General features: G+C 44.1%; 1 protein-coding gene across 1 annotated transcript in view; it reads right to left on the reverse strand.

Annotated features, from left to right (window-relative positions):
* Window positions 1-25,697, reverse strand: part of GRIN2C (glutamate ionotropic receptor NMDA type subunit 2C) — a 305,458-nt gene that overhangs the window by 53,131 nt on the left and 226,630 nt on the right. The window contains exons 9-10 of the mRNA XM_069200091.1: window positions 1,430-1,659; window positions 599-759 (exon numbers count right to left, since the gene is read on the reverse strand). Of these exons, the coding sequence (XP_069056192.1) occupies window positions 599-759; window positions 1,430-1,659 (391 nt within the window). The remainder of the gene's footprint in view (window positions 1-598; window positions 760-1,429; window positions 1,660-25,697) is intronic.

The raw sequence follows: 25,697 nt of genomic DNA on the forward strand, positions 1-25,697 counted from the left end.
GCCTCTAGTTCTCAATTTTATGTTGTTTTTCGTCTGTGCTATAAATTCTATGTCCTTATGTGAAATGCAACAGTTTGTTTCTATATTTCCTCGAGATCGTTTTCATTTGCATACAGCAAAAATTCCATGAATATGGGCTTAAATCTTAATTTGGAGCTTGAAGCTTCAACCCACGACTCCAAGCACTAATGTCATATCATTAGTGTAAAGAAACACATTTGACCTGTGTCTTTCTATTCTCGCACGAGATATTGTCACAGGAAGGCGTAATTATTTAAATTAAGCTTTTGATGCCTATTGGACAAGGCTACAATATGATTAGTTGCCTCGTACCCCATTTCTAATGTTTTAAGTAAACATTACTACATTGGCTGCTACACCCACAATCTCCCCAGTCATATCAATGAGTGATCCCCGAAGGCCAGGACACTAAGCAGAGGTGGTAGAGGGAAGGACTGTGTGTGAATATGCTATTTAAACACATTTGTACCATCCATCTGCAACAGTCAGTGAGAGATGTGAAAATGTATACTTTTTCCTAAGTCGAAGAAGGCTGGATATGGGGAAGCTGCATTCTTGGGTTTCTTTGATTTCATACCCCATTTTCAGGCTGGTCAGGGCGTCCTCAACAGAGCGTTGGTTGTATTTCACCATGTGTGTGTGCATGTCCGGGTAGTTACTCCGAATGTTCCTCTCAGTGCTTCCATTGGGGACTGTCCCAAAGCGGAAAGGAGGGTACTGCTCCTGGGGCTTCTGGAACTAGAAGACAAATCGAAGAACATGTGTATGTGCACCATAACCCAAGAAAACCTATAGGTAATGTTGTCCTGGCAACCAGGTTCACTGTACTCACTCACGCACAATACCAGTCCCACTGGCCTCTCTTACCATGCTCACGGTTCCCAGGTACCACTCCTCACAGCCTCTCTTAGCATGCTTATGGTTTCAACACCACTCCCCGTGGCCTACCTTGGGATGTTTATGTTTCCCAGGTACCACTGGCTGTGGCCTCTCTTAGTATGCTTATTGTTCCCAGTACCACTCCCTGTGATCTCTCTTAACTGGCTTACAGTTCACAGTGTTACTTCCTGTGACCTCTCTTTGCACACTTAAGATTCCCAAAAAACACTCCCCATTGCCTATTTCAGCATGCTTATTGCGCAACATGGTCCTTTAAGACCCTGGGAAATACTTTTTTTTGCAAGAAACCTTGCCCTCAGAGCACGTTTAATTAGCCTTGCTTGTAGAGAAAGTGTGACACACCTATACCAGTACCTGTTGCCTCTGCACATAGATATGTAGAAAGTGAGTTCTGTGTCAGTGTGCCCAAAGAATCGACTGAGTCCCCTTAAAGTTTCAGCGTTAGACTGCACTGCCCTCACTCTCTGTTCACACTTGCTCGGGCTCTTTCACTCTTTTCAAACCTTACCTTCTTGTCACTGAGCCCGGACACTGTGTCAATGTACTGCTCCTGGATCATGAATGCAGCCAGGTTTGCTGTATAACTCGCCAGGAATATGACGGCAAAGAATGCCCAGACAAGCACCATTATCTTACTGGTTGTGCCTCGTGGGTTTTCAATGGGCACCGAGTTGTTGAAGACCAGCGCCCAGAGCAGCCACACTGACTTGCCAATAGTGAAACTTGGACCTCCAGACCCTGGAAAAGGAGGTGAGAAAATGGAACATAAGGCTTTGCTTGGTGTGAAATCAAGATAAACTAATTCGCTTAGGTCTGAGGGAGACAGTAAGTGATGGTGGGACACCCAACAAGACCTGTGACTTGGCCTGTGTAACCACAAGTTTTTTTAATTTACCTTATTATCTGGTGTAGACCTGTTGTGAATGAAACTACTTCTTTACCTATCACTGTATGGTTATCAAGTCTTGCCAGAAGTCTTTCATCCAACAAGAGACCTGGGTTTTAGGTGACCTTGATGTCAGATTGTGCAGTTTATGCCAGCATGAATGATGGCTGTGTGCTATCTTCTGAAGGCATGCTTGCCTGTCGTAAACATAACATGAATGTGCGATTTGAAGTATATTCCAGCTGCAAATCCTATAATACATTGTGAAAGAGTCAATTAGGGATAGGAATGTGGTTGAAATTAGTAACACAACCTAAATATGGTGTGTTTCAAGGTCCAAAGGCATGTGTTGCGTGAATTAAAAAACTGAAAGAGGAGTCATTGCGGCATTGGCACCTCCCAATGAGCCTGCTGGGTGCTTGACTTGGGATCCAGAGTGCCACCCGGATGGTCTTCCTGAGTCATACTTTGGCAATTGGGAATATATCTGGGGAGACCACGGGGAACAGGATTGATGCTCAAGAGTTGACTTTGGATATTAAACTTCAAAGACTGTTCAGAAGAAAGTGGTGTAGCTTTAAACTCAGACCCCATGAAGATAAGGTGTGATGACAGCTACATGTGCTGTACTATCTCAGACGAATGAGAATAGCCCTCATGAGTGATGATAACGTACTATATGGAGGTGGTGCATGCATTTAAAAAGAGAAATTTAACGTTAGGCAAAATCAAATAATTCAGAAGTGGCATTTGTGACCGAATTATGTTACAGACTGTGGAAGTGATTTTAAAGGGTTAAAAGGGAAATTAATGTAAAGGATTTGCAACCATTTTGTTACTATTTTACAGTTTTATGTTGAAAAGAGTTTGCAAAGGGTGTTTCTAATTTTCCTTCAGTGGAGAACCTTAGGGTAATCTGCAGTAGCTCAGGCGTGCCAGCTCTGAACCTGAATTGTTGCGGGCACACAATACACAGACAAGTGTCAATCCAGAGTCGCATGCTCCAGGTATAATGGCAATGATAAAAAAGATAAACGCGGAACAAGTATACATGCTTTACTAACTATGTGCGATTAACAGCATTGTACTAATGAACTGCCACCTGTTTTGTAAAGAAAAAATTACGTTATTACAACCTTTGTTCTTAAAATGTGACATTTTTATCAATCAATCAACCAATCAATCAATATCTGTGGAGCACAGCTAGTCACCCGTGAGGGTATCAAGGTGCTAAGATCCTGCTGCGGTTTGTCGCAGAGACAGGTATTGAGTCCCTTTCTGATGTCTGTCAAAGGGGTTGCTGTTCGGAGATGGGGAGGAAGATTTTTCCAGGCCTTAGTGGTGAGGTAGGAGAAGGAGCGCCCTCTGCTGTGGCATCAATGGATGCAGGGAGTGTGATAGAGGGCAAGGGAGGTGGAGCACAGATGCCTGGAGGATTTGTGGTAGTTCCAGCGGTGGTTGATGCATGCTGCTCCTTAGTTGTGCAGGGCCTTGAAGGATTGTATCAGCATCTTTAATTGGCATCTTTTCTGGACAGGGAGTCAATGGAAGTTCCTGAGGTGGGGTGATATAGGCATGTTTGGGGAAGTTGAGGATGTGTCTGGCAGCTGAGTTCTGTACCGTTTGGAGTCTCTTCAAAAGTTGGGTAGTGATTCCTTCATAGAGTGTGTTGCTGTGGTTGAGGCAGCTGGTGACTGGGGTTTTGGTGATGGTTTTCCTGGTGTTGATGGGGACCCATCTGAAGACCTTTCGAAGAATGCGAACGGTGTGGAAGCAAGCAGAGGCAACTGCATTGATCTGGTGTTTTATGGTGAGTTTGCTGTCCAGGATCATCGGTGTGGGTCCGCCTTTGGAAGGCCATCAGGTCTCGTTCCAAGGGGAGGTGTTGTTTCCAAAGATCAGCACTTCAGTCTTGTCCGTGTTGAGCTTCAGGCAGTTGGTCTTCATCCATTCAGGGGCACTCATCATGCAGTTGTGGAAGCTGATCCTGGTGGTGGAGGGGTCTTCTGAGAGTAAGAGGATGAGCTGAGTGTCGTCTGCGTAGGAAACTATGTTGAGGCTGTGGGTTCTGATGTTGACCAGGAGCATCATGTAGGTGTTGAACAGGGTGGGGCTGAGGTATGAACCTTGAGGGCCACCTCAGATGATGATCTTGGGTGGTAGGTGGATTCTCTGGGTTCATCCTGTGAAGAGGGATGCCATCCATATGAGGATGTCTTGTTGGATCCCAACGAGGTGGAGTCTCTTGATGATGGTGTGGTGGGATATGATGTCAAATGCAGTTGAAAAGTTGAGGAGAATCAGGGCTGCTGTGTCACCCTGGTCGAGGAGCATTCTGATGTCGTCTGTGGCAGCAATCAGGGCGGTCTTGGTGCTGTGGTTGGCATGGAACCAGTCTGAGAGGTGTCCAGCAGGTTGTTGTCCTCCAGGTGTTTCGTGAATTGTCTGCTGATGGCCTTCTCGAGGTTTGGGCGGTAGTGCTTGAGGTCACTGGGGTTGGCAGAGGGTTTCTTGAGAAGGGATCTGACCTCTGCGTGTTTCCGTTGACCGGGGAAGGTGACCATGGTGATGGATAAACTGAGAATGAAGGTGAATTTGCCGCTGGTATTCTCGCTCCGGAGGTTGAAGAAGTGATGGGGGCCGGGGCCCATGGGTGCTCCAGAATGGATGGAGTTCATGATGGCTGTGTTGCTCTGTGTGGTGAGCTGTTCCCATGTGTTGAGTGGAGGGTTGTGGGTGGCGTCAGTTGGCATGAGGAGGCTGTGGAGATCTGTGAGGTTGAGATTCAAATTAACTGTAGATCTGATAATGTTGAAGAGTTCTTTGCTGTCATTGGAGCTGGCTTTGATGCGGTCTGCCAGGGTGGGTTTTTTAGTGTCTTTTAATGCGTTTGTGGAATTTTCTGAGGGCTGATTTGAACTTGGCTCGGTCTGTGGGATCTTGCTGGTGTGCCATCATCTCTCTAGATGTTTGCAATTGCGTTTCGTGGTCCTGAGTATTGGTGTTTACCAGCTGGCTTGTTTGGTGGATCTACTGGACTTGGAGGGTTTGATAGGGGTGACTCTGTTAGCGCATTTGGTGATCCTGGTGGAGTGGTCCTCAGCAGCTTGTTTGAGGTTGGTTGCAAGGTTAGGATGGGTGATGTTGAGGGTGTCTGTCCATTGGTTCTCTGTCACTTTGTTCCAGCTGCAATAGGAGGAACTTGGAGTCTTGGTGGTGGTGTATGGTGCTCCTGCGATGGTAAAGTGGACCATGGCGTGGTCGGTCCCGGTAAGTTAGGAGATTTTGCTGTACTTGACTCTGTCGCTGGCAGTGAAGATGGGTCTAGCATGTGTCGTGCAATGTGTGTGAGGTCAGTAATCAGTTGAGTGAGGATGATACCTCTCATGTTTTCCAGGAGGTTGTGGATGTTCATGTCTTTTGGGGTCATCGAGGTGGAAGTTGAGGTCACTGAGGAAGATGTAGTGTTTGGAGTCAATGGCGGGTGAGGCAATGAATTCTGGAATGGCGCTGCAGAGGTTGGGGCGTGAGCCTGGGGGTCTGTATGCCTGGGGGCTTCTGATAGTCGTTCTGCCATCATGGAGTTGGAAGCTGAGGCGCTCCATGATTTGTGAAGTGTCATCTTTGGTGGTGGTGGTGCACTGGATGGTTTCTCAGTGGATGATGGTGATGCCGCTTCTGTGATTGTTGGTGCGGTTATTGTACTGTTGTGTTAACATTTTGGTGGTTATGAGATAATTTTATGTCGCAGGAAGTTTGGGACATTTTGAAAATCGAATCAAAAAGATTTAATTAAAATGCTATTCAAAAAGAAAGAAAAACGGTTGTATTATAGAGTATATCATGATGTGGTAATGCATTCTATGAAATGTAATATAGATTTTTTCAATTTTTATGGCACTACTGAAAAAGCGTATCTTTTGGCTGAATAGTTTATGAAGAGACGATTGTGAGCTTTTTATGACAAATTTTCAATGACTTGCTAAGTTGCATTACTAATTTATAAATCAGTTTCTGTGAAGGCGTCTTACTGATTTAAAATTGATGCATGTGGTTATTGTAAAGGTGTGAGCGACTATTGAAGGTAAGAGAGCCATGAAGTTCTTAAGAAATGAATTGAAGATTTAAATGATTAACGGACATTTGTACGAGATCAATGCGGAGGTTAAGTAATTAACCGACGTGTTTACGCAATATACAAAGGGTAGTGATTCAGGCAGAAGTATATGATAGTAAATACCGAGAGTGAGCTAATGACAGGTGAACGGAATGTCCTATAGGTGATAAGGAAAGTATTATATAAGTGAACAAGGGGTATGAAAGCAGGGTGAGGAAGGACAGATATTTTAATCACTAGAACAGTTAAACTGTTGGTGATTGATAGAGTAGTAATTTTTAATTCAGGTTCATTTTCGCTGCCATTATTCTCCAGAAGATCCAAATTAAATCACATCCATGGCTTTGTGTTTATCCTGTGAGCTTAGGGCTTGTCGCGCCTTTGACAAAGCCGCCTCCTCCTCCCCCGGTTCCCGCTGTCTTCACACCCATCCCTCCCTGCTGTAGTCAGGCGATTAACCTTCAGGGTCAGCACTACTCTGCATCTGGAGTCTCCAGGGCCCTGGAAACTGGGGCAGGAGGATGTCTGAAGCCACTGGATCAAATGGAGAAAAAAGACTATGTAAAGATGCCAGGCCATAATGCGGAAGGTGCATTTATTAAACAGTGAGCTGCCTTGCTGGTGTGGGATAGTCACTTTGAGATCTCATGCCTGAGCACAGGGAAGGGACTTCCAGGGGATTAGGTACTCTGATCCAGAGCTCACCACTTCGCTGGCATCTGAAATCCCTGGCTCAGGCTAATGACTTTGATAAGGGGCCCGCAACAAGGGCCCAGAGCCAAAAGGTTGCCCAGCTTCCACCATCAAAGGACCAGGATCGATTGCTAATATGATGAATCCCAGAAGAAGGTCTTCATTAGCCTGACCACATCTTAGATTAACTCACTGGGAAAGGACTCGACCACATTCCTGTGGTCAGAGATTACCAAAATGTATCATAGATTACAAACTAAAAATGGTTGGTCAAGCACCAATTACTCCTCAGAAGTCAGACATCTGCCTGCCACATCCGCCTGCTCATCGCAAACAATAAAATCACTGGTCCAAGGAAGACCAAATACTGCCTGAACAGACATGACACAATCAGGGAAACATCTTTAAGACTTGTTGAACCTGTGAAAAGGGAGACAGCTCTTGCTGGCTTATACCCCAGGTGTGTGGTAGTACTTCCTTCATGTGGCGGGTGAAAGGCAGTCCTGGAGTCTTTTATCATTGTTTCCCTTATGTCTAAGGCTGAGAAGGCACAGGCAGTGTGAATGTGGTCCGATGACCCATCCTCACAGGGCAGCTCCTAGAATTTTCATTCTGAGTTGATCTGGCTTCCAGTCACGGAGACAAGGGAACTGATGCAAGGAAGTTGGAGGAGAAGAGTGACTGGACAGTCAGTCTCATAGAGGAGTCCCTTACAGTGGCTGTACACATCTAGACTGAATTTAAGGAAGTATTAGGCTTGTAGCTTTACCCCCGCTAAGGGGGGCGTCGAGTTTAGTTTGGAAGAAGGTTCAGGATTTTAAAGTCATGACTGACCCCAGTAAGCCTTTCCTTTAGTGTGATGAATAATTGTAGGCGCCACTGCTCTGCGGTTTCATCTGGTCACTTACCCACGAGAGGCTTCAGGTGCTCATGTTTAACCCACTTAACATGGCAGGTTAAATAGGGCAGCATGCCAGCATAAGTCTATAGTGGTCTTTGTCAGCTGTGTCAAAAGGAGTGTCCTGTCAGTGCCTTCAGTTAAATGAAATGATAATTTCCCCTATCGTGCACGCTGGTGCCAGTCACTGTGAAGGTGCGACTGTGAATGCCAGGATTGTAACAAACTGTGCAATGGTGCCTCAAGGTGCTGCTTTTACTTCTACCAGCGACGAGAACACGCCAACAATAACGAACAGAACCAAATCTCCCTCTCCCAGTGATATTTACTTTGGCTTTCAACGGACAACATACATGGACAGCCCCCGTCAATGCAGATCTACAGAGTTGACTTGGATCCAGCAGAAGGGGAAGATACCTAACTGCCTGAAAAAGTTTTTTATGAACTCCGATCATGTTTATTGATAAAGGATGATTCCAAAAGAAAGATGGAGAAGAGTAAACTGGGTTGAAAGAGATGGGAAAACCCTGAGAGGGCTTGAGCAAGATGGTAAAATGTGTGCCAGGGCATTGAGAAAGTTATACTTGAGTCCACAGTGGAAGCCTGGCACCTTGCAAGCTGCTCTGAGTGAGAAGTGCCACCCTGCATGACCGTATGATCAATCAGCTGCAGTTCATGCCACAAAGAGACTTCGGAACTGCCTCCAGGCAATGTGTAAATCAGGACATAATGTTACTGCAGGGTCCTCTGAATGGTGCATGCATGTGCAAGGCTACCTTCACTACAGTTATTGCGTGTGGTAGTGTCTGAGGACTGAAGAGGGGAGCTCTATAAGCTGAGCATCAGGCAAGACTGGTTTGAAGGGCTGGAAGTATGCAAACAGTCTCTTCTCAAGGAAGGAAGAGCCAGATCATCAATCCTGATGCGCTACTTTTCTTGCTCCCCCCTTGGTCCCTCTAACGTCACCATGGTAGCGCTGTATTTACAGTACGGCACACCATGGCGCACGTTAGCTCAATAGCGTCAGAATTTATGACGCTATTGTGGTGTTTTGCTGCATTAGCATCATAAATTTTGGCGGTAGGCCAGTAAAGTACTAGAAAGGCGCATTGGTTATTATGGGCCCGCCACTTTAACGCCTGCTATGTGCAGGCATTAAAAATGACGGAAAAAATGATGCAGTGAAATCTTGTAGATTCTACTACACCATTTGTTTGCAGCCTCACTGTGTGGGAATGCCCACCTTGCATACATTATGCCTGGCGCAGGCCTATGTTGCACAAGGGTTTGCAACATCGCGCAATGCTCGTATTGCGGCACTTTGTAAATATGGCGCATCAGAAATGCATACCTAACCCCACATTAGCATAACAAAAATTACACTAATGTGGCGCAAGGAGGGGCAAGGACCTTAGAAATCTGGCCCGAAGTGTGATATATGAGCGAGGACAGCGTGGCACTAGTACCTGTCGAGCCACTTGCAGGCAGATTCCTTGAGGCCATTCATGTAATGGATCCTGACTTTACTAGGTGTGGAGATGCAGGAGATGTAGGGTGGAAACGGGAGCTGAGATAAAAGTAAATTTACTGAACTTTGTTGAGTGCAGCAGCAACAAGAAACACAATCACCAGAAGTCAATGCCAACTCCAACTGCCTTCACATTCATAAATAACATTCTAAACACATTCACCTTTTTTCATGGATTTCACATTCCAACATACATTTTGCCACTTGCCTGCGCCTTCATCACTAACCCAACTAAAGGGAAGAAGAGAAAGAAGAGAATGAAAAGAAAAGGAATGGAAAAGACAATACATAAAGTAATAACAAATATAGTTATCAGTCTCTATTAGGAGCCAAGATAATATACTACTGTAGCACAAAATCACACAACTACCATTCATCTGAAAGATCATTGAAAAAGTAGTCAGTCTATGTTCATTTCCAAGATCACATCAGTGCTGCCAATCTCCTGCACAACTACCAATCTGGCTTCAGACCTGTTTGTAGTATTGAGACCGCCATCTTACACATCATGACCACAGATGAAGATTACCCCTGCCTCTTGATATTACTGGACCGCTGAGCTGCCTTCGACAGAGTCTACCATCTCACATTCATATGCACCCTCGAATCACAAATGGGATTTGAAGGCAGGTTTTCCACCAACCTTTCCAACCATTACCAGTTTATTCACATGTGCACCTTCCTGTCACAAAAGATCCTCATCACATGTGGAGTCCCCCAGAGCACCACACTGTCTCCTGCCATATTCACTCTTTCAATGGAACTGCTTAGTGCTTTACTCGCAGACAACAGCATCAAGGTTGAACAATATGCTGGTGATACACAACTCTACTTGAAAATCTCCTGTGCGTCAGACATCCAGCTTATCAAACACTGCCTGCACCTCATCCACCAGACCTGGATGTCCAGCACCTATTTGAAACTCAACCCTACTAAAATTCCTAATATTTCCCAAGAACAACAAACAAGATACAGTACCGACCTCGCTCAATGGCATAGGCCTTGAAAGCTTTGAATCTCAACTCTCATTGAATGCCAAATCACTTGGATTCACCATGGACACCAACATCTCCTTCAAGGACATGCTTCTAAAAAACAACAAACAAAGAAGGCCTGGTACCAGCTCTCTCCTAACAAGAAAATCAAACTGTTTCTTACAGAAAGTGACTCCAGAACTGCTGCTCAAGCCCTTAAACTCTTGCATCTTGATGGCCCTTGTACTCTTGCATCCTGATAGTGGTAATGCTCTAGTATATGGTATTCAAGGCTCACACTAACACCCCTTAGACGCATCCTACATGCTGCAGTACATCTCATCCAGATCCAGAGAAATATGATACCCACCTTGATGGAACTCTATTGGCTCCCCTTACCAAACTGCACCATCTTCAAAACCAGCTGCATCATTTACAAATCAATCACAATAAGCACCCCTGCTTCTCTTGCAGACAAGCTCACCATCTTTGTTGGTTATCGGCACACCTGCAGCTTGGACACCATCAGACTGCAGACTTAAAACTGTAAAAAAAAAAAAAAAAGAGACAACAAGCCTTTTCTATCTATGCACCCAGGACCTGGAACAACATCCCCATATGCCCAGGACTTCTCCAGCGCTGTTCCACTTTAAAGAAGGCTTTATCACAATGCATTAATCATCCACAACTCAGTTTCCTCTGCTACTACTCACTGACTTTAGACTTGCTTTTGCCAAGGTACAGTAATCCGCTCCCTTTTGGCTAGGTTTGTGCTATTGAAATACCATATACGGACAAACATACATACTACTTGCTTTACAAATGTCTACCACGCATAGTGCACCTAGGGGAAAGAGTTGACAGACTCTGAACAATGCCACATCTGGTGCCTCATTTGGATAACAGTCCATCCAGAAATTGATAAATGTGCCATCACAAATACTCACTTTGGTTTGTGATAAAGATAAAGATACCTTACCATCACGTTCTCCATCTAATTCTGTGGAAACAGTGGCAGATCATTTACATCACCACCATAAGCTTCAAATGATCCCTGCTCACGTTCGACGTCTTTCCCCCTTGCACTGTTGTACCAGAGTTTGTAAGACTCCAGTCACTCTACGAGGAGCAGACCGTCTGTCCTCTTCCCTGTATTCCCTGGTAACTGGAGCCTCTACTGTCCTTCCTTGATGTAACCATTGTCTCCAGGCAGTTAATGTCCTGCTTAACTTTACACTAATTTCTTAACCACCACGAAAATGTTTAGATCCAGGTTTTCGTCCATTCAAAGCTTAAAAGGTAGAAACAGCTAATACAAAATTTGGTGTCAAAGCTTTCTTCCAGCTTAACCTTCCTTTTACTGACAAGTGGATGGACTCCTTTTTGACTTTATTTAACTCTCCACCTGTGCATTTATCCTTCTCTGCGTATCACACATTTCTTAAAATATTCCTCCACCTTGTTACTGACAAGCTGTGGACCATTCTCTGATACAATTTCTTCAGGTAGGCCTTCTCTACAAAAGCATCACCCACAAAGTTGATAATAACATCAGTAGTGATATTTTCAACCATTCAAATTTATGGCCATTTTTAAAAGTAAGCAATTAACACAATGCCAAAGTCATCACTGTTAGGTAAAATGGTGAAAGGACCAATCACATAAATTACCATCTTCTTCCGTTCCCACCAAGTAATTTAACAGGCTTAGACTCCACAATGGGGGACTTGGTTGATTTGCCACATTCCATGCACGCTCTATACTTCCTAACCAGAATATCAAGCATGTATACTTCACACTCCCTAACCTGGTTATCTAGCATGCATAATCCACACTCCCTAACCTGCTTTTCTAGCATGCACACTTTGCACTCCCTAACCTGATTATCAATCCATGCTCGGTAGCTGGCATATCTCACATACATACTCTGCAATACCTACACTCCTTAACCTGCTTATGGAGCATGCATACACCGCACTCCCTATCCTTCTTATCTAGTATGCATACTCTGCACTCCCTAACCTGCATATCAGGCATGCATACTCCACACTGACTCACCTACTTATTTAGCATGCATAGTTCGTACTCCCTAACATACTTACCTAGTATGCATACTCCACAATACCTAACCTGCTTATTTAGTATGCATATCTACACTTCTAAACATGCTTATCTGAATGCAGGATCCACACTCCCTAGCTGACATATCTCACATGCATACATTGCGCTCCCTAACCTGCTTCTCTAGCATGAGTACTCTGCAATACCTAACGTACTTATTTAGCATGCATAGTCCACACTACCAAACCTGCTTATCAGCATATATACTCAGCACTGCCAAAACTGCTTATATAGCAGGCGTACTCTGCACTCCCTAACCTGCTTATTTAGCATGCATATGCCACACTCCCAAACCAGCTTATTTAGCATACATACACCACACTCCCTAACCTGGTTACTTAGCATGCATACTCCGTACTACCTAACCTGCTTATCTTGCATGCATGCTCCACACTCCCTAACCTGCTTATCTAGCATGCATACACCACAGTCCCTAACCTGCTTATATAGCATGCATATATCATACTCCCCAACCTGCTTATGCAGTATGCATACACCACACTCCCTAACCTGCTTATCTAGCATGCATACTTCACACTCCCTAACATGCTTATTTACCATGCATACTCTGTGCTACCAAACCTGCTTTTGCAGCATGTATACTCTAGACTCCCTAACCTGCTTATTTAGCATGCATACTCCACACTCCCTAAACTGCGTATCTCGCATTTATACTCCATGCTCCCAAATCTGCATATCTAGCATGCATATGCCAAACGACCTAAACTGCTCATCAGCATGCATGCTCCGCACTACCTAACATGCTTATCTAGACTGCATACTTCACATTCCCTAGCCTGCTTATCTAGCATGCATACTCCGCACTACTAAACCTGCTTACCTAGAATGCACACTTCACACTCCCTAAACTGCCTGTTTATCATGTATACTCTGCACTACCAAACCGGCTTTTTGAGCATGCATACTCCACACTCCCTAGCCTGCTTATTTAGCATGCATACTCCACGCTCCTTGACCTGTTTATTAAGCATGCATACTTCGCACTACCAAACATGCTTATTTAGCATGCATACTCTGCACTCCCTAACCTGAATATTCAGCATACATACTCTGCCAGTTCCGGATTACCAAATAGGCAAAGTAGGCACTGGTCTAAAGGCCCCACTCCTTTTAGGGGCCCTCCACAATGGATGAAAATAATATTGATTTGATCTTGAAAGAAAATTACAATTAAGCTTTCTTCAATTGTTTCCAAAAGATAGAACCAAAAATTTAATCAACTCAAAGAAACAACAAAATTATATTAAAGACAAAAATACTGTATTAATGTAATGTACTTCTTAACAACTTAAAGTAAATAAACCATAGCCATCAGATTCACATAACAGTTTGTCTCTTAAAAGCTCATCTTCTTATCGTTACCGCCCCCCCTATTTCTTTAGTAACACCACCTTACCTACCACAGAATCCTTATTCCATTTGTGTCGTCCTCACCCCATCTCACCTTCCCCACCCCTACCCCCACCCCCCATCGGTCACCATCGGCTCCAGTCACCATTGCCGCCATAGCTGTCTCCATTATCATCCTTTCTATTATTGTTACTATTATCATAATGGGTACTATTACCCTAATCGCCCTCCTTAGCTACCTTTCCTTACTTAGGAATAACTTCATTGTCATTCTTCCAGTATTACTTATCCAACTAAGTTGAATACCCCTTAATCATGGGTGCATCCCCATCCTTAGCGATAGATCATCTTATTATCAACATTCTAATGCATACCGTGAATCGTCTCCCCACATATTAGAATAGCACAACACGAATATCCTCGACCAACATTCCTTCAATGGAAATCACTCAAATGTATTATTTCCATATCAGTATTCATTGAGTCTGTCTCATCCTCTCCGTAAAACTTCCCCCTTTATGAATCCCTGAACTCATTAACGAAGGGCTACTACTAGAAATAGACACAAATGACCCCACAATGACCCATCTCTGTTAGAGATATAGACCATGTTACGGAGAGACTACTATACTAAACATTCGCTAATGGCACCTATTAACATACTAGTACTGTAATACAGTTAATCTATGACATAGATATACTCAACACCTATGGCTGTATGCCCTCCATTGGCGAAGTTCAAGCACTCTCCAGGTTGATATACTTTGATTGTTTGGTGACATGAGACCACTATGCTAATAATACTGGTTCTTAAATGTGAATATTAATGCTGGTACAAGGCACGTTTTTGTTTGATATATTTGCATACAATGATTGAAGACTGTAAAGATGGTGTATCCCCAAAGAAGGGAGGAATTTTGTTTATTTACTTTCTGTACATGACCTGTGTTACGAAATACTAATAATGATAATAATAATAATAAAAATTACAACACACAAAAAAAAAAGCTCATCTTCTGTCAGCTATCAGTTTGTAAAAAGATTTGGTGCAAACAACGTATGTGTAATGTACAGTACTGATGGTCATCTCCATCTAGTGGTCGACGTGCACACTTCTTAGTTCAATGTTATCCCACTTTATCGCATGCACGAGAAACCTCCAGTGGAGTCCCTACATTTTACAGAGTACCGGCGATGACTGCCTTTTTGGGTCTGTTTTAAAGTGGGAAATTTGAATGTGTAGGTTGTAATGCAATCACTGCTGATTTTGTTTTACATATTAAATAGTAGCGCCTCTACTGTTAAAGTAATTTATCAACAGGTGTCAAAATAGTGAAAATAACCTAACAATATTAATGATACAGAATTTGTAAATACATTATTTTATATTTGATCATTTATGAAAAATATTAGAAAACTTGAATTAAAATGTATTGTCAAATGATTAGATTTGTAATTGGTATCACAATTAGATATTTTCAAAACAGCCATTTTGGGTCGGAAATCATTCCCTTTCTGTCTTACACATTAGGACGTTGTTTGCTGTACTCTGTAAAATGTAGTGACTTTAACCTCCAGAAAAAAAGCTTTCGGTGAGTTAGTATGTTGCAAGTTCCTGCCGACTCCAGACCTAGTAGAATATTCATGAGTAGAAACTTCAAGAACACTGACGAGTAGATATACCCAATGTCTTGACTGCGTTTGTAAGTTAGCTTTTCTGAGTTAAAATGAAGTTTGATGAACTCTACTGTCTAATTTCTACCGTAACAGAACACATCTATCTTGTTCGGGACTTAAGAATTGTTTAATTTTCTTGAAGAAAGTGTAAATATTGTTTGTCGTTGCTCTTTTGTAGACCCAGAATATCGGTGCATGAAATTGTTGGTTTGTAAAACTAAAAACGTATTAGGAGATAATTTTCCAGGCGGGAGTGGGGCCCTGAAATATCGATTGCCTAGGGGACTCCACAGTGTTTAATCCGGCACTGTACTCTGCACTCCCTAACCTGCTTAACCAGTGTGCATACTCCACACTCCCTAATCTTCTTATTTAACATGCATACTCTGCACTTCCTAACCTGCTTAGTTAGCATCCATTCTCTGCACTACCAAATCTACTTATCTAGCATGCATACTTCACACTCTCTAATCTGAAAATCTACCATGCATACTCCATACTCCCTAACCTGCTTATTTATAGTTCAAAATTATTTATTAAATTTGAGAATATCATATACACTCACCTACAACCGGTGGCCGGTGTTGGGGGTAGAAAGCCAGGAACAGTAACTGAGCAGGAGGAAGAGAGAGGTGGGAGGGGTGTGGGAGAAGGGGAGTTCTGAAGGAGGAGGTAGAAGAAGAGTGGGGCAGGAAGAAAAAAAGGAAAGGCCTGGAGAAGGGAAAAAATGGAGGTAATACATGTCCACCACAGTGAGGAGCCAGTGAGAACATAAAGCCACCAGAGGGCTATCCAAGTCTTTACTGTTCCTGGGGCACATCACTAGTCAGTCTAAGCACCCAGAGATATCTAAGTCATGGGCCAGAATGCAAGAGCCCCACATATTATCAAATCTGTGTAATGTTCTTTCCTCAGAGGCTGTGATCTTTTTTTGAAGCCAATGTGCCCCACATTTTAGGCAGCCAGTCAAAATGTGTGGACACAGTATCCATGCCCCAGTTTGATACGACAGCTTGGAGAGCTGCCCAGAGGTCCAGGGTAATCGCTTTTTCCCTAGCAGATCTCAGTGGGTAGGTAAAGGGGTTAGGAAGACCCAGCAAGGTGCAGATTGGAAAGTGTGGGATGTCAGTGGTGAAGATCTCATCTACATCCTTGAGAGCTTTCTCCCAGTATCTCTGGAGTTTGGGGGCAATGCCAGAGAAGGTGGGTAAGGGTGCTTACCAGACCACAGTAGCAACAGCAAAGACCTGTGGCACCGCCTTTCGTGCTCATCAACCTGGCTAGGGTATAGTACCAGTAGTGGCCATTTTAAACAGAGATTCTTTCCCCTCTGCACTCGTGGAGGTGTTGGGTGCCCTGTGCACAATGTCGGCCCATTCTTGAGGTAAAAGTGCAGTCTAGTTCGGCCAACCACATATTCTGAGCTGAGGACTTGCTGCTGCCTATATGGCAATATCTAGCATGCATACTCCAAACTCCCTAACCTGCTTATTTAGTGTGCTTACTCCACAGTCCCTAACTTACTATTTAGCATGTGTTCTACTCCCCACCACCAAGCATGTTCTCTGTGCCTCTCAGAGATTATGATCTCAGAACGGTCAGTCAGTGGGGTTGTTGTGTTTATTTGTTCGGTGAGAGGGTAGGGATGTCACTGTGGTCAGAGAGGAGAAGGGACTGGGAGATCACAACCACAGTCATCAGGATGTGAAATTCCCTGGGGCTATCAGCATAGCGGAAGGCAGTACACACCCCCTGATACGTAACTGACTGTATTTCAATTGTATAGATTAGGTGCACAATGGTTGCATAATTCAGCAATGCAACAACCCATGGACAGATGAATTAGCTCGTATCTGGACTTCAGTTGAACTTTCCCTAGACTAGCAGTTTTGGCTCCTTCCTCATGCCTCAAATGTCATCTAACACACTGTCCATATCAGCCTATGGTCTGACAAACATGCATCACGTTACAGTGGCCAATACTCTGACAGCAGATTATTAGCACGCGTAATACTATAGGTTTGTAGCATCTCATGTGACAAAATTCATAGTGTAAGGTCATTGAAAGCAAGTGCTGTGAAGTGGCCAGGGGGTGACACGATCTCAAGAGTTCCTGACAGTGGTTCGAGTCGTATTAGCAGTGTGGGTTTAGCTATTTATAGACCTGATTTCTGAAGACTTACCTGATGGTGTCCCTTTGCTGAAGTAGACTGCATGTTGTTGTCCTATGGTTAATGTATGAAATCACATTGTTATATGTGTCTCTTTTGCTTTGCAGGTACCAGCTGCAACATATAGTTTAAATGCTGCATGATAACAATAATCTTTTTTTTCTTCCTTAATAACTCAAGTTAGTATGTTTTTTCTAAATTTGTGTTTCTAAATTCTTTTACATGAAATCCAAAATGTTGGTGCTAATTTGTGGTTAGTGAGGGAATTAATTTTCAAATACTCAAGACTCATACTGACACTCTGATTGTTTGTACTAATGTATACTTACCGTTATTACCAATCCTGGTGTTATTAATCAGTGTTATGATACTGGAGATTATTTGTTTGATTGTAGTGATTAAACTCAGATATATAAGACGTTCATCAGCCACTATTGATTCTATATGCCTATCAGTTGTGTTTGAGAGTTATTTTTGTGACATTAGCATTGTTAATCTAGGGAAATAAATTAATAATTCTTCTTACCCCTTCGCTGCCAGGCCTTTCCCCCCTCAGGTGCCAGGCCTGTTTTTTGGCTATTTGGGGCAGTTCGCACTTAGACCATCATAACTTTTTGTGCACATAAGCTACCCACACCAAATTTGTGTCCTTTTTTTCCAACATCCTAGGGATTCTAGAAGTACCCAGAGTTTGTGGGGTCCCCTGAAGGAGACCAAGAAATTAACCAAAATACAGCGAACATTTCGGTTTTTTTTTGTTTAAAGGGGGAAAAAGGGCTGCAGAAGAAGGCTTTTGGATTTTTCCCTGTAAATGGCATCAACAAAGGGTTTGTGGTGCTAAAATCACCAGCTTCCTAGCTTTCAGGAACAGGCAGACTTGAATCAGAAAACCCAATTTTTCAACACGATTTTGGCATTTTACTGGGACATACCCCATTTTTATGATTTTTTGTGCATTCAGCCTCCTTCCAGTTAGTGACAGAAATGGGTGAGAAACCAATGCTGGATCCCAGAAGGCTAATCATTTCAATTCTGAATTTAGCAATGGGTATTTTTTGTAGATCCTACAAGGGTTTCCTACAGAAAATAACAGCTGAAATATAAAAAATATTGGAATTAAGGTGAAAAAAACAGCCATTTTTCTCCACGTTTTACTCTGTAACTTTTTCCTGTGATGTCAGATTTTTGAAAGCAATATACTGTTACATCTTCTGGACTCTTCTGGTTGCATGGATATATAGAGCTTGTAGGTTCATCAAGAACCCAATGTATCCAGAGCCACTAAATGAGTTGAACCTTGCAATGGGTTTTCATCTATACCGGGTATACAGCAATTAATTTGCTGAAATATAAAGAGTGAAAAATAGGGATCATGAAAACCTTTGTATTTCCAAAATGGGCACAAGATAAGGTGTTGAGAAGCAATGGTTATTTGCACATCTCTGAATTCCGGGGTGCCCATACTAGCATGTGAATTACAGGGCATTTCTCAAATAGAAATTATTTTACACACTATCTTACATTTGGACGGAAAAATGTAGAGAAAGACAAGGGACAATAACACTTGTTTTGCTATTCTGTGTTCACCCAAGTCTCCCGATACACATGGTACCTCACTTGCATGGGTAGGCCTAATTCTCGCGACAGGAAATGCAAAATGGACACATCACATTTTTACATTGAAATCTGACGTGTTTTTTGCAAAGTGCCTAGCTGTAGATTTTGGCCTCTGGCTCAGCCGGAACCTTGGGAAACCTACCAAACCTGTGCATTTTTTAAAACTAGACACCTAGGGGAATCCAAGATGGGGTTACTTGTGGGGCTCCCACCAGGTTCTGTTACCCAGAATCCTTTGCAAACCTCAAAATGTGGCTAAAAAAAACACTTTTTTCTCACATTTCCGTGACAAAAAGTTCAGGAATCTGAGAGGAGCCACAAATTTCCTTCCATCCAGCGTTCCCCAAAGTCTCCCGATAAAAATGATACCTCACTTGTGTGGGTAAGCCTAGTGCCAGCGACAGGAAATGCCCTAAAACACAACATGGATACATTACCTTTTCCCAATGAAAACAGAGGTGTTTTTTGCAAAGTGCCTACCTGTGGATTTTGGCCTGTAGCTCAGCCGGCACTTACGGAAACCGACCACACCTGTGCATTTTTTTAAATTAGACACTTAGGGGAATCCAAGATGGGGTGGCTTGTGGGGCTCCCACCAGGTTCTGCTACCCAGAATCCTTTGCAAACCTCAAAATATGGCTAAAAAACACGTTTTCCTTACATTTCAGTGACAGAAAGTTCTGAAATCTGAGAGGAGCGACAAATTTCCTTCCACCCAGCGTTTCCCCAATCTCCAGTTAAAAATGGTACCTCACTTGTGTGGGTGGGCCTATTGCCCGCAACAGGGAATGGCCCAAAGCACAACGTGGACACAACACATTTTCCCAATGAAAACAGAGGTGTTTTTTACAAAGTGCCTACCTGTGGATTTTAGCCTCTAGCTCAGCCGGCTCTTAGGGAAACCTACCAAACCTGTGCATTATTTAAAACTAGACACCTGGGGAAATCCAAGATGGGGTGACTTGTGTGGCTCCCACCAGGTTCTCTTACACAGAATCCTTTGCAAACCTCAAATATGGCCAAAAAACATCCTTTCCTCACATTTCCGTGACAGAAAGTTCTGGAATCTGAGAGGAGCCACAAATTACCTTCCACTCAGCGTTCCCCCAAGTCTCCCGATAAAAATGATACCTCACTTGTGTGGGTAGGCCTAGAGCCCGCAATAGGAAATGCTCCAAAACACAACGTGAACACATCACATTTTCCCAAAGAAAACAGAGATGTTTTTTGCAAAGTGCCTACCTGTGGATTTTGGCGTGTAGCTCAGCCGGCACTTACGGAAAACTTGTGCATTTTTTAAAATTAGACACCTAGGGGAATTCAAGATGGGGTGACTTGTGGGGCTCCCACCAGGTTCTGTTACTCAGAATCCTTTGCAAACGTCAAAATCTGGCTAAAAAAAACATATTTTTCTCTCATTTCAGTGACAGAAAGTTCTGGAATCTGAGAGAAGCCACAAATTTCCTTCCATCCAGCATTCCCTCAAGTCTCCTGATAAAAATGGTACCTCACATTTCAGTGACAGAAAGTTCTGGAATCTGAGAAGAGCTACAAATTTTCTTCCACCCAGCGTTCCCCAAGTCTCCAGATAAAAATTATACCTCACTTGTGTGGGTAGGCCTAGTGCCCGTGACAGGAAATGGCCCAAAACACAACGTGGACACATCACATTTTCCCAAAGAAAACAGAGGTGTTTTTTTACAAAGTTCCTACCTGTGGATTTTGGCCTCTATCTCAGCCGGCACTTAAGGAAACCTACCAAACCTGTGCATTTTTGAAAACTAGACACCTAGGGGAATCTAAGATGCAGTGACTTGTGGGGCTCCCACCAGGTTCTGTTACCCAGAATCCTTTGCAAACCTCAAAATCTTGCTAAAAAATACTTTTTTCTCATGTTTCGGTGACAAAAAGTTGTGGAATCTGAGAGGAGCCACAAATTTCCTTCTACCCAGCGTTCCCCCAAATTTCTCGATAAACATTATACCTCACTTGTGTGGGTAGGCCTAGTCCCTGCGACAGGAAATGCCCTAAAACACAACATGGACACATCACATTTTCCCAAAGAAAACAGAAGTGTTTTTTGCAAAGTGCCTAGTTGTGGATTTTGGCCTCTAGCTCTGACGGCACCTAGGGAAACCTACCAAACCTGTGCATTTTTTAAAACTAGACACCTACGGGAATCTAAGATGGGGTGACTTGTGCGGCTTCCACTATGTTCTGTTACCCAGAATCCTTTGCAAACCTCAACATTTGGCAAAAAAAACACTTTTTTCTCTCATTTCAGTGACAGAAAGTTCTGGAATCTGAGAGAAGCCACAAATGTCCTTCCACCCAGCATTCCCCCAAGTCTCCTGATAAAAATGGTACCTCACTTGTGTGGGTAGGCCTTGTGCTCGTGACAGGAAATGCCCCAAAACACCATCTGGACACATCAAAATGATCAAATAGAAAACTACCTGTTTTTGCGGGGACACCTGCATTTTTGGTCCTGGGCTCAGCAGCCATCTAGGGAAACCTATCAAACCCAGACATTTTTGAAAAGTAGACACCTGAGGGAGTCCAGGGAGGTGTGACTTGTATGGATCCCCCAATGTTTTTTTTTACCCAGAATCCTCTGCAAATTTAAAATTTAGCTAAAAAATCACATTTTTCGCCCATTTCTGTGTGGGATCACTGCACCGGGATAAATTTCGTACCAAACAACGTTCCTCTTAGTCTCCTGGTAAAAATGATACCTCACTTGTGTAGGTGAGCCAAGTGCCTGTGACAAGGAAGAGCCACAAACATGTCAAAATTGAGGGGGACCCAAAGCAGGTCCAAAAGGGCAGTTTTAAAAAAAAAACATTTTTAGGCTGACAAGTGCAGCAGAATTTTTATTGCTATAGATGAGACAATGTTGGGTGGCAGGAATTTTGTGGATTCCTGCAGATTCCGGAAGGTCCCATCACAAAAATGTGGGAAAAAAGTGTGATTTCCAGCAAAGTTGGAGGTTTACAGGGCATTGTGGGTAAAGAAATGATATGGGGTGCATGTGACGCACACCACCCTGGAATGAACCAGATGTTTAGTTTTCAGATGTGTCTAGGTCTTGTGGATTTTTCTACATGGCAGCGTCCCAAAGTACAAAATAAATGCAGCCCTTACCATTCCAAGTGGGACGATTTTGAGAGTTACCAAGCTTGCATGGCCCAAATGTAAAATCAAAACCCAAAATAATCAAATGTCCTCTTGCTTACCATCGGATAAGATGTTTTAGTGTGCGGGGAGAGCTGAAAGACTTTTACCCCCTTCAGTATGGGTGGGGGCATAATCAGGCCCATACTGGTTGGTAGCCACCACCCCACTATTTTTTTAATTTATTTTTTATTCCCTGGCATCTAGTAGACTTTCTGCCCCCACCCCTCCCGGGGTGTGGGTCGGGGTAATTGCCCAATCTGGCCACTGGTGGGAAGAACAACTTTGGCCCCATTTATTTGGGGTGGGGGTATGGTCATACCCCCAACCTCTTATTTTGAAAAATAATCTTCCCTGGTCTCTGGTGGGCTTTCTGCTCCCCTTGGGGGCAGATGGGCCTTCCAAAAAATGCCAATCTGCAAATATGGCCAACAGTAATGTGCCCCCATGGGGAGCCACCCTTGGCCAAGGTGCTGCCCCCCCCAAACAAAATACACACACACACCAATCCATGGTGTCTAGAGGTTTTTGCCCCCCCTGGGGGAAGGTTGGCCTAACAAAAAAAGGCCGATCTGCCCCCAAGGGGAACAGAAATGCCCTAAATACAAGTTGCACCCCAGGGGAGCGACCCTTGTCCAAGGGGTCGCTCCCCATACATAAAAACATACATTAGATAAAAATTAATACATATCCCTGGTGTCTAGAGGTTTCTGCCCCCCCGGGGCAGATCCACCTAATTATATTAGGCTGATCTACCTCCGGGGGGGCAGAAAAGGCCTAACAATATTTTGCCCCCCCTGGAAAGCGGCCCTTGCCAAGGGGGGCGCTCCCCTTATGCGTTAGTATAAAAAAAATACAAATTCCATGGTGTCTTGTGGTTTCTGCCCCCCCTGGGGGCAGATCGGCCTAATTATTTTAGGCTGATCTGCCCCCGGGGGGGGGGGGGCAGAAATGGCCTAAAAATATTTTGGCTCCACAGGAGTGACCCTTGCCTAAGGGGTCGCTCCCCACATGTAAAAAAGTAAAAAACAAAAAATAAATTATCCCTGCTGTCTAGGTGTTTTCTGCCCCCAGGGGGGACAGAAATGGCCTTAAAATAATTTGGCCCCTGCGGAGCGGCCCTTGCCCAAGAGGCCGTTCCCCTTATGCGCATGTATGATAAAAAAAAATCCCTGGTGTCTAGTGGCTTCTGCCCCCCCCGTGGCAGATCAGCCTAATTATGCTATGTTATGTAATGTTATATAATTTATAGAGCACATGGCTACCATAAGGCTTCCCAGCGCTAAATTACCAAGACCAGAAATAGACAGAGGGGGGCCATCAGCACTAGAAAAACCAAGTTTATAGGGACTTGCGAAAGTTATATTCATTGCCAGTCTGCCGAGAGCTAATGGGTAGGGCGTTCCACAGTTTAGCCCCCTGAAAGGCCAGCGTGGCACCCCCCCCATGTAGATTTTTTTATTCTGGGTAGGGTAGCCAAGGCTACTGAGGCCGACCCGAGATCTCTGTTTGGCTTATAAAAGGAGGCCAAGGTCTTTTTATATAACGGGGGACCCCTGTTGCAGAGTGCCCTGTGGGTACAACACAAAGCCTTGAATTTAATGCGCTGTCCCACAGGTAACCAATGTAGAGACACTAGCCCTGCTTTAACAGAGGACCTTCTAGGGATGTCAAACAACAGACAGGCTGTCGCATTTTGAACCCTCTGTAGTTTCTTTTTGACATATAAGGGCGAACCAACAAATAAACTATTTCCGTAGTCAAGTCTAGAGAGAATTAATGCCTGAATGATTAGCCTTTGATTTCCCAGGGGGGGCAGAAATGGCCTAAAATTAATTTGGCCCCCGGGAGCGACCCTTGCCTAAGGGGTCGCTCCCCACACATAAAAAAATAAAAATTAACAACAACAAAAATTATCCCTGGTGTCTAGTGGTTTTCTGCCCCATTGGCCTAATTATATTAGGCTGATCTGCCCCCACGGGGGCAGAAATGGCCTAAAAATATTTTGGCCCCCTGGGGAGCGATCTGTGCCCAAGGGGCCGCTCCCCCTGTGAACAAATATGATAAAAAGAAATAATCCCTGGTGTCTAGTGGCTTCTGCCCCCCCTGGGGGCAGATCGATCTGCCCCCAGGAAGGGGCAGAATTGGCCTAAAAATTATTTGGCCCCCCGGTAAGCGGCCCTTGCTCAATGGGCCGCTCCCCTTATGCGCAAGTATGATAAAAAAAATAATCCCTGGTGTCGCCTAATTATATTAGGCCGATCTGCCCCCAGGGAGGGCAGAAATGGCCTAAAAATCATTTGGCCCCCTGGGGAGCGGCCCTTGCCCAAGGGGCCGCTCCCCTTATTGAAATTTGCACACAAAAAAAAATCCCTGGTGTCTAGTGGACATTTCTACTGCACGATCGCATCGCGATCGGGCAGCAGAAATGCTGTGAGAGACAAGAAAGGAAAGGAAAAGTGTTTCCTTTCCTTTCTTGTCTCTCCCGCCCCACCTCCTGGTCGGAAGGGAAATGCAAAAGCATTTCTCTTCTGGGATCCGAGGTCACCTCTGATGAGGTCAGCGTGCAATTTGTGTGCTGATCTCATCAGATGTCACTGGGGGGGGGGGGTGGGGCGGTCGGGGGTGTAATGCGAAGCGATTCCCCTTCCATCCCCGACCGGGGGTGTGGGAAGGAGGCCCACGGGGGAAGCGTGTGCCTGGACTAAACCAGCTCGCCCCAGGCACCTTGGGAGTTAATAAACTAGTGTGGTTATTGTTTGAGGTTCGGAATTCGAAATATGTTGTTTACCGTTGATAAACATATTGCTCATTGATAACATCCTATTAAAATGAATAGCTAGGATTTTGTGGCACTGCAGCAGTGACACCATCTCTCAATATAACGCTCCCTAAATAAATACATCAACGAGCGCTGATTGTGATGTCACCACTTATTGTATTACTTGGAGGAACTTCATTAGCACAAACGGAGTGTTCCACTTAACACAGCACCACAGTTATTTCTGGTGGGTAGGTGCTGGTTACTAAAGCACATGCTGGCGTAGGTGAGACATAGGACTGACAGGAGAGGGTACTCAGTGCTGGTGGTGGACAGAGCAGATATCGAAAGAAGAAGGATGTAAGTTCCCTCCTGAAGGACAGGAGTGTAGCAGCCGTCTCAGGTGGATAGTTTGCTCCAGATTATTTATGGCTGCCACGCTTGTGTTGTGTGGAGTATGGCTGCAGTCCGAGAGACAGGGGCATTGCTACATAGAGGAAGGGATGGGCTGGCAGGACTCAGTCAGCCCATGATGATGTTTTGCCTCTCATTTTTATACTGAGCAGTGCACCTGATAACCAGGCAATCTGGGTCCCACTAACATCTGATTCTCTTTATATGTGCCTCTTCTGTCTGTGGGGGGCAGACAAAATATGATAAAAGCATCTAACACAGTAGAAGGACAGTGCAGAGATGGAGTCAGGGGCGGCTAAGTGAGCTAAGTTCAGTGAAGGAGACAGAAGGAAATGATGGAAGATTCTAAAAAGGAGAGTGGCAAATAGAAGGTA

The sequence above is a fragment of the Pleurodeles waltl genome, chromosome 7, assembly GCF_031143425.1.
Source record: "Pleurodeles waltl isolate 20211129_DDA chromosome 7, aPleWal1.hap1.20221129, whole genome shotgun sequence".
NCBI classification, from domain to species: domain Eukaryota; kingdom Metazoa; phylum Chordata; class Amphibia; order Caudata; family Salamandridae; genus Pleurodeles; species Pleurodeles waltl.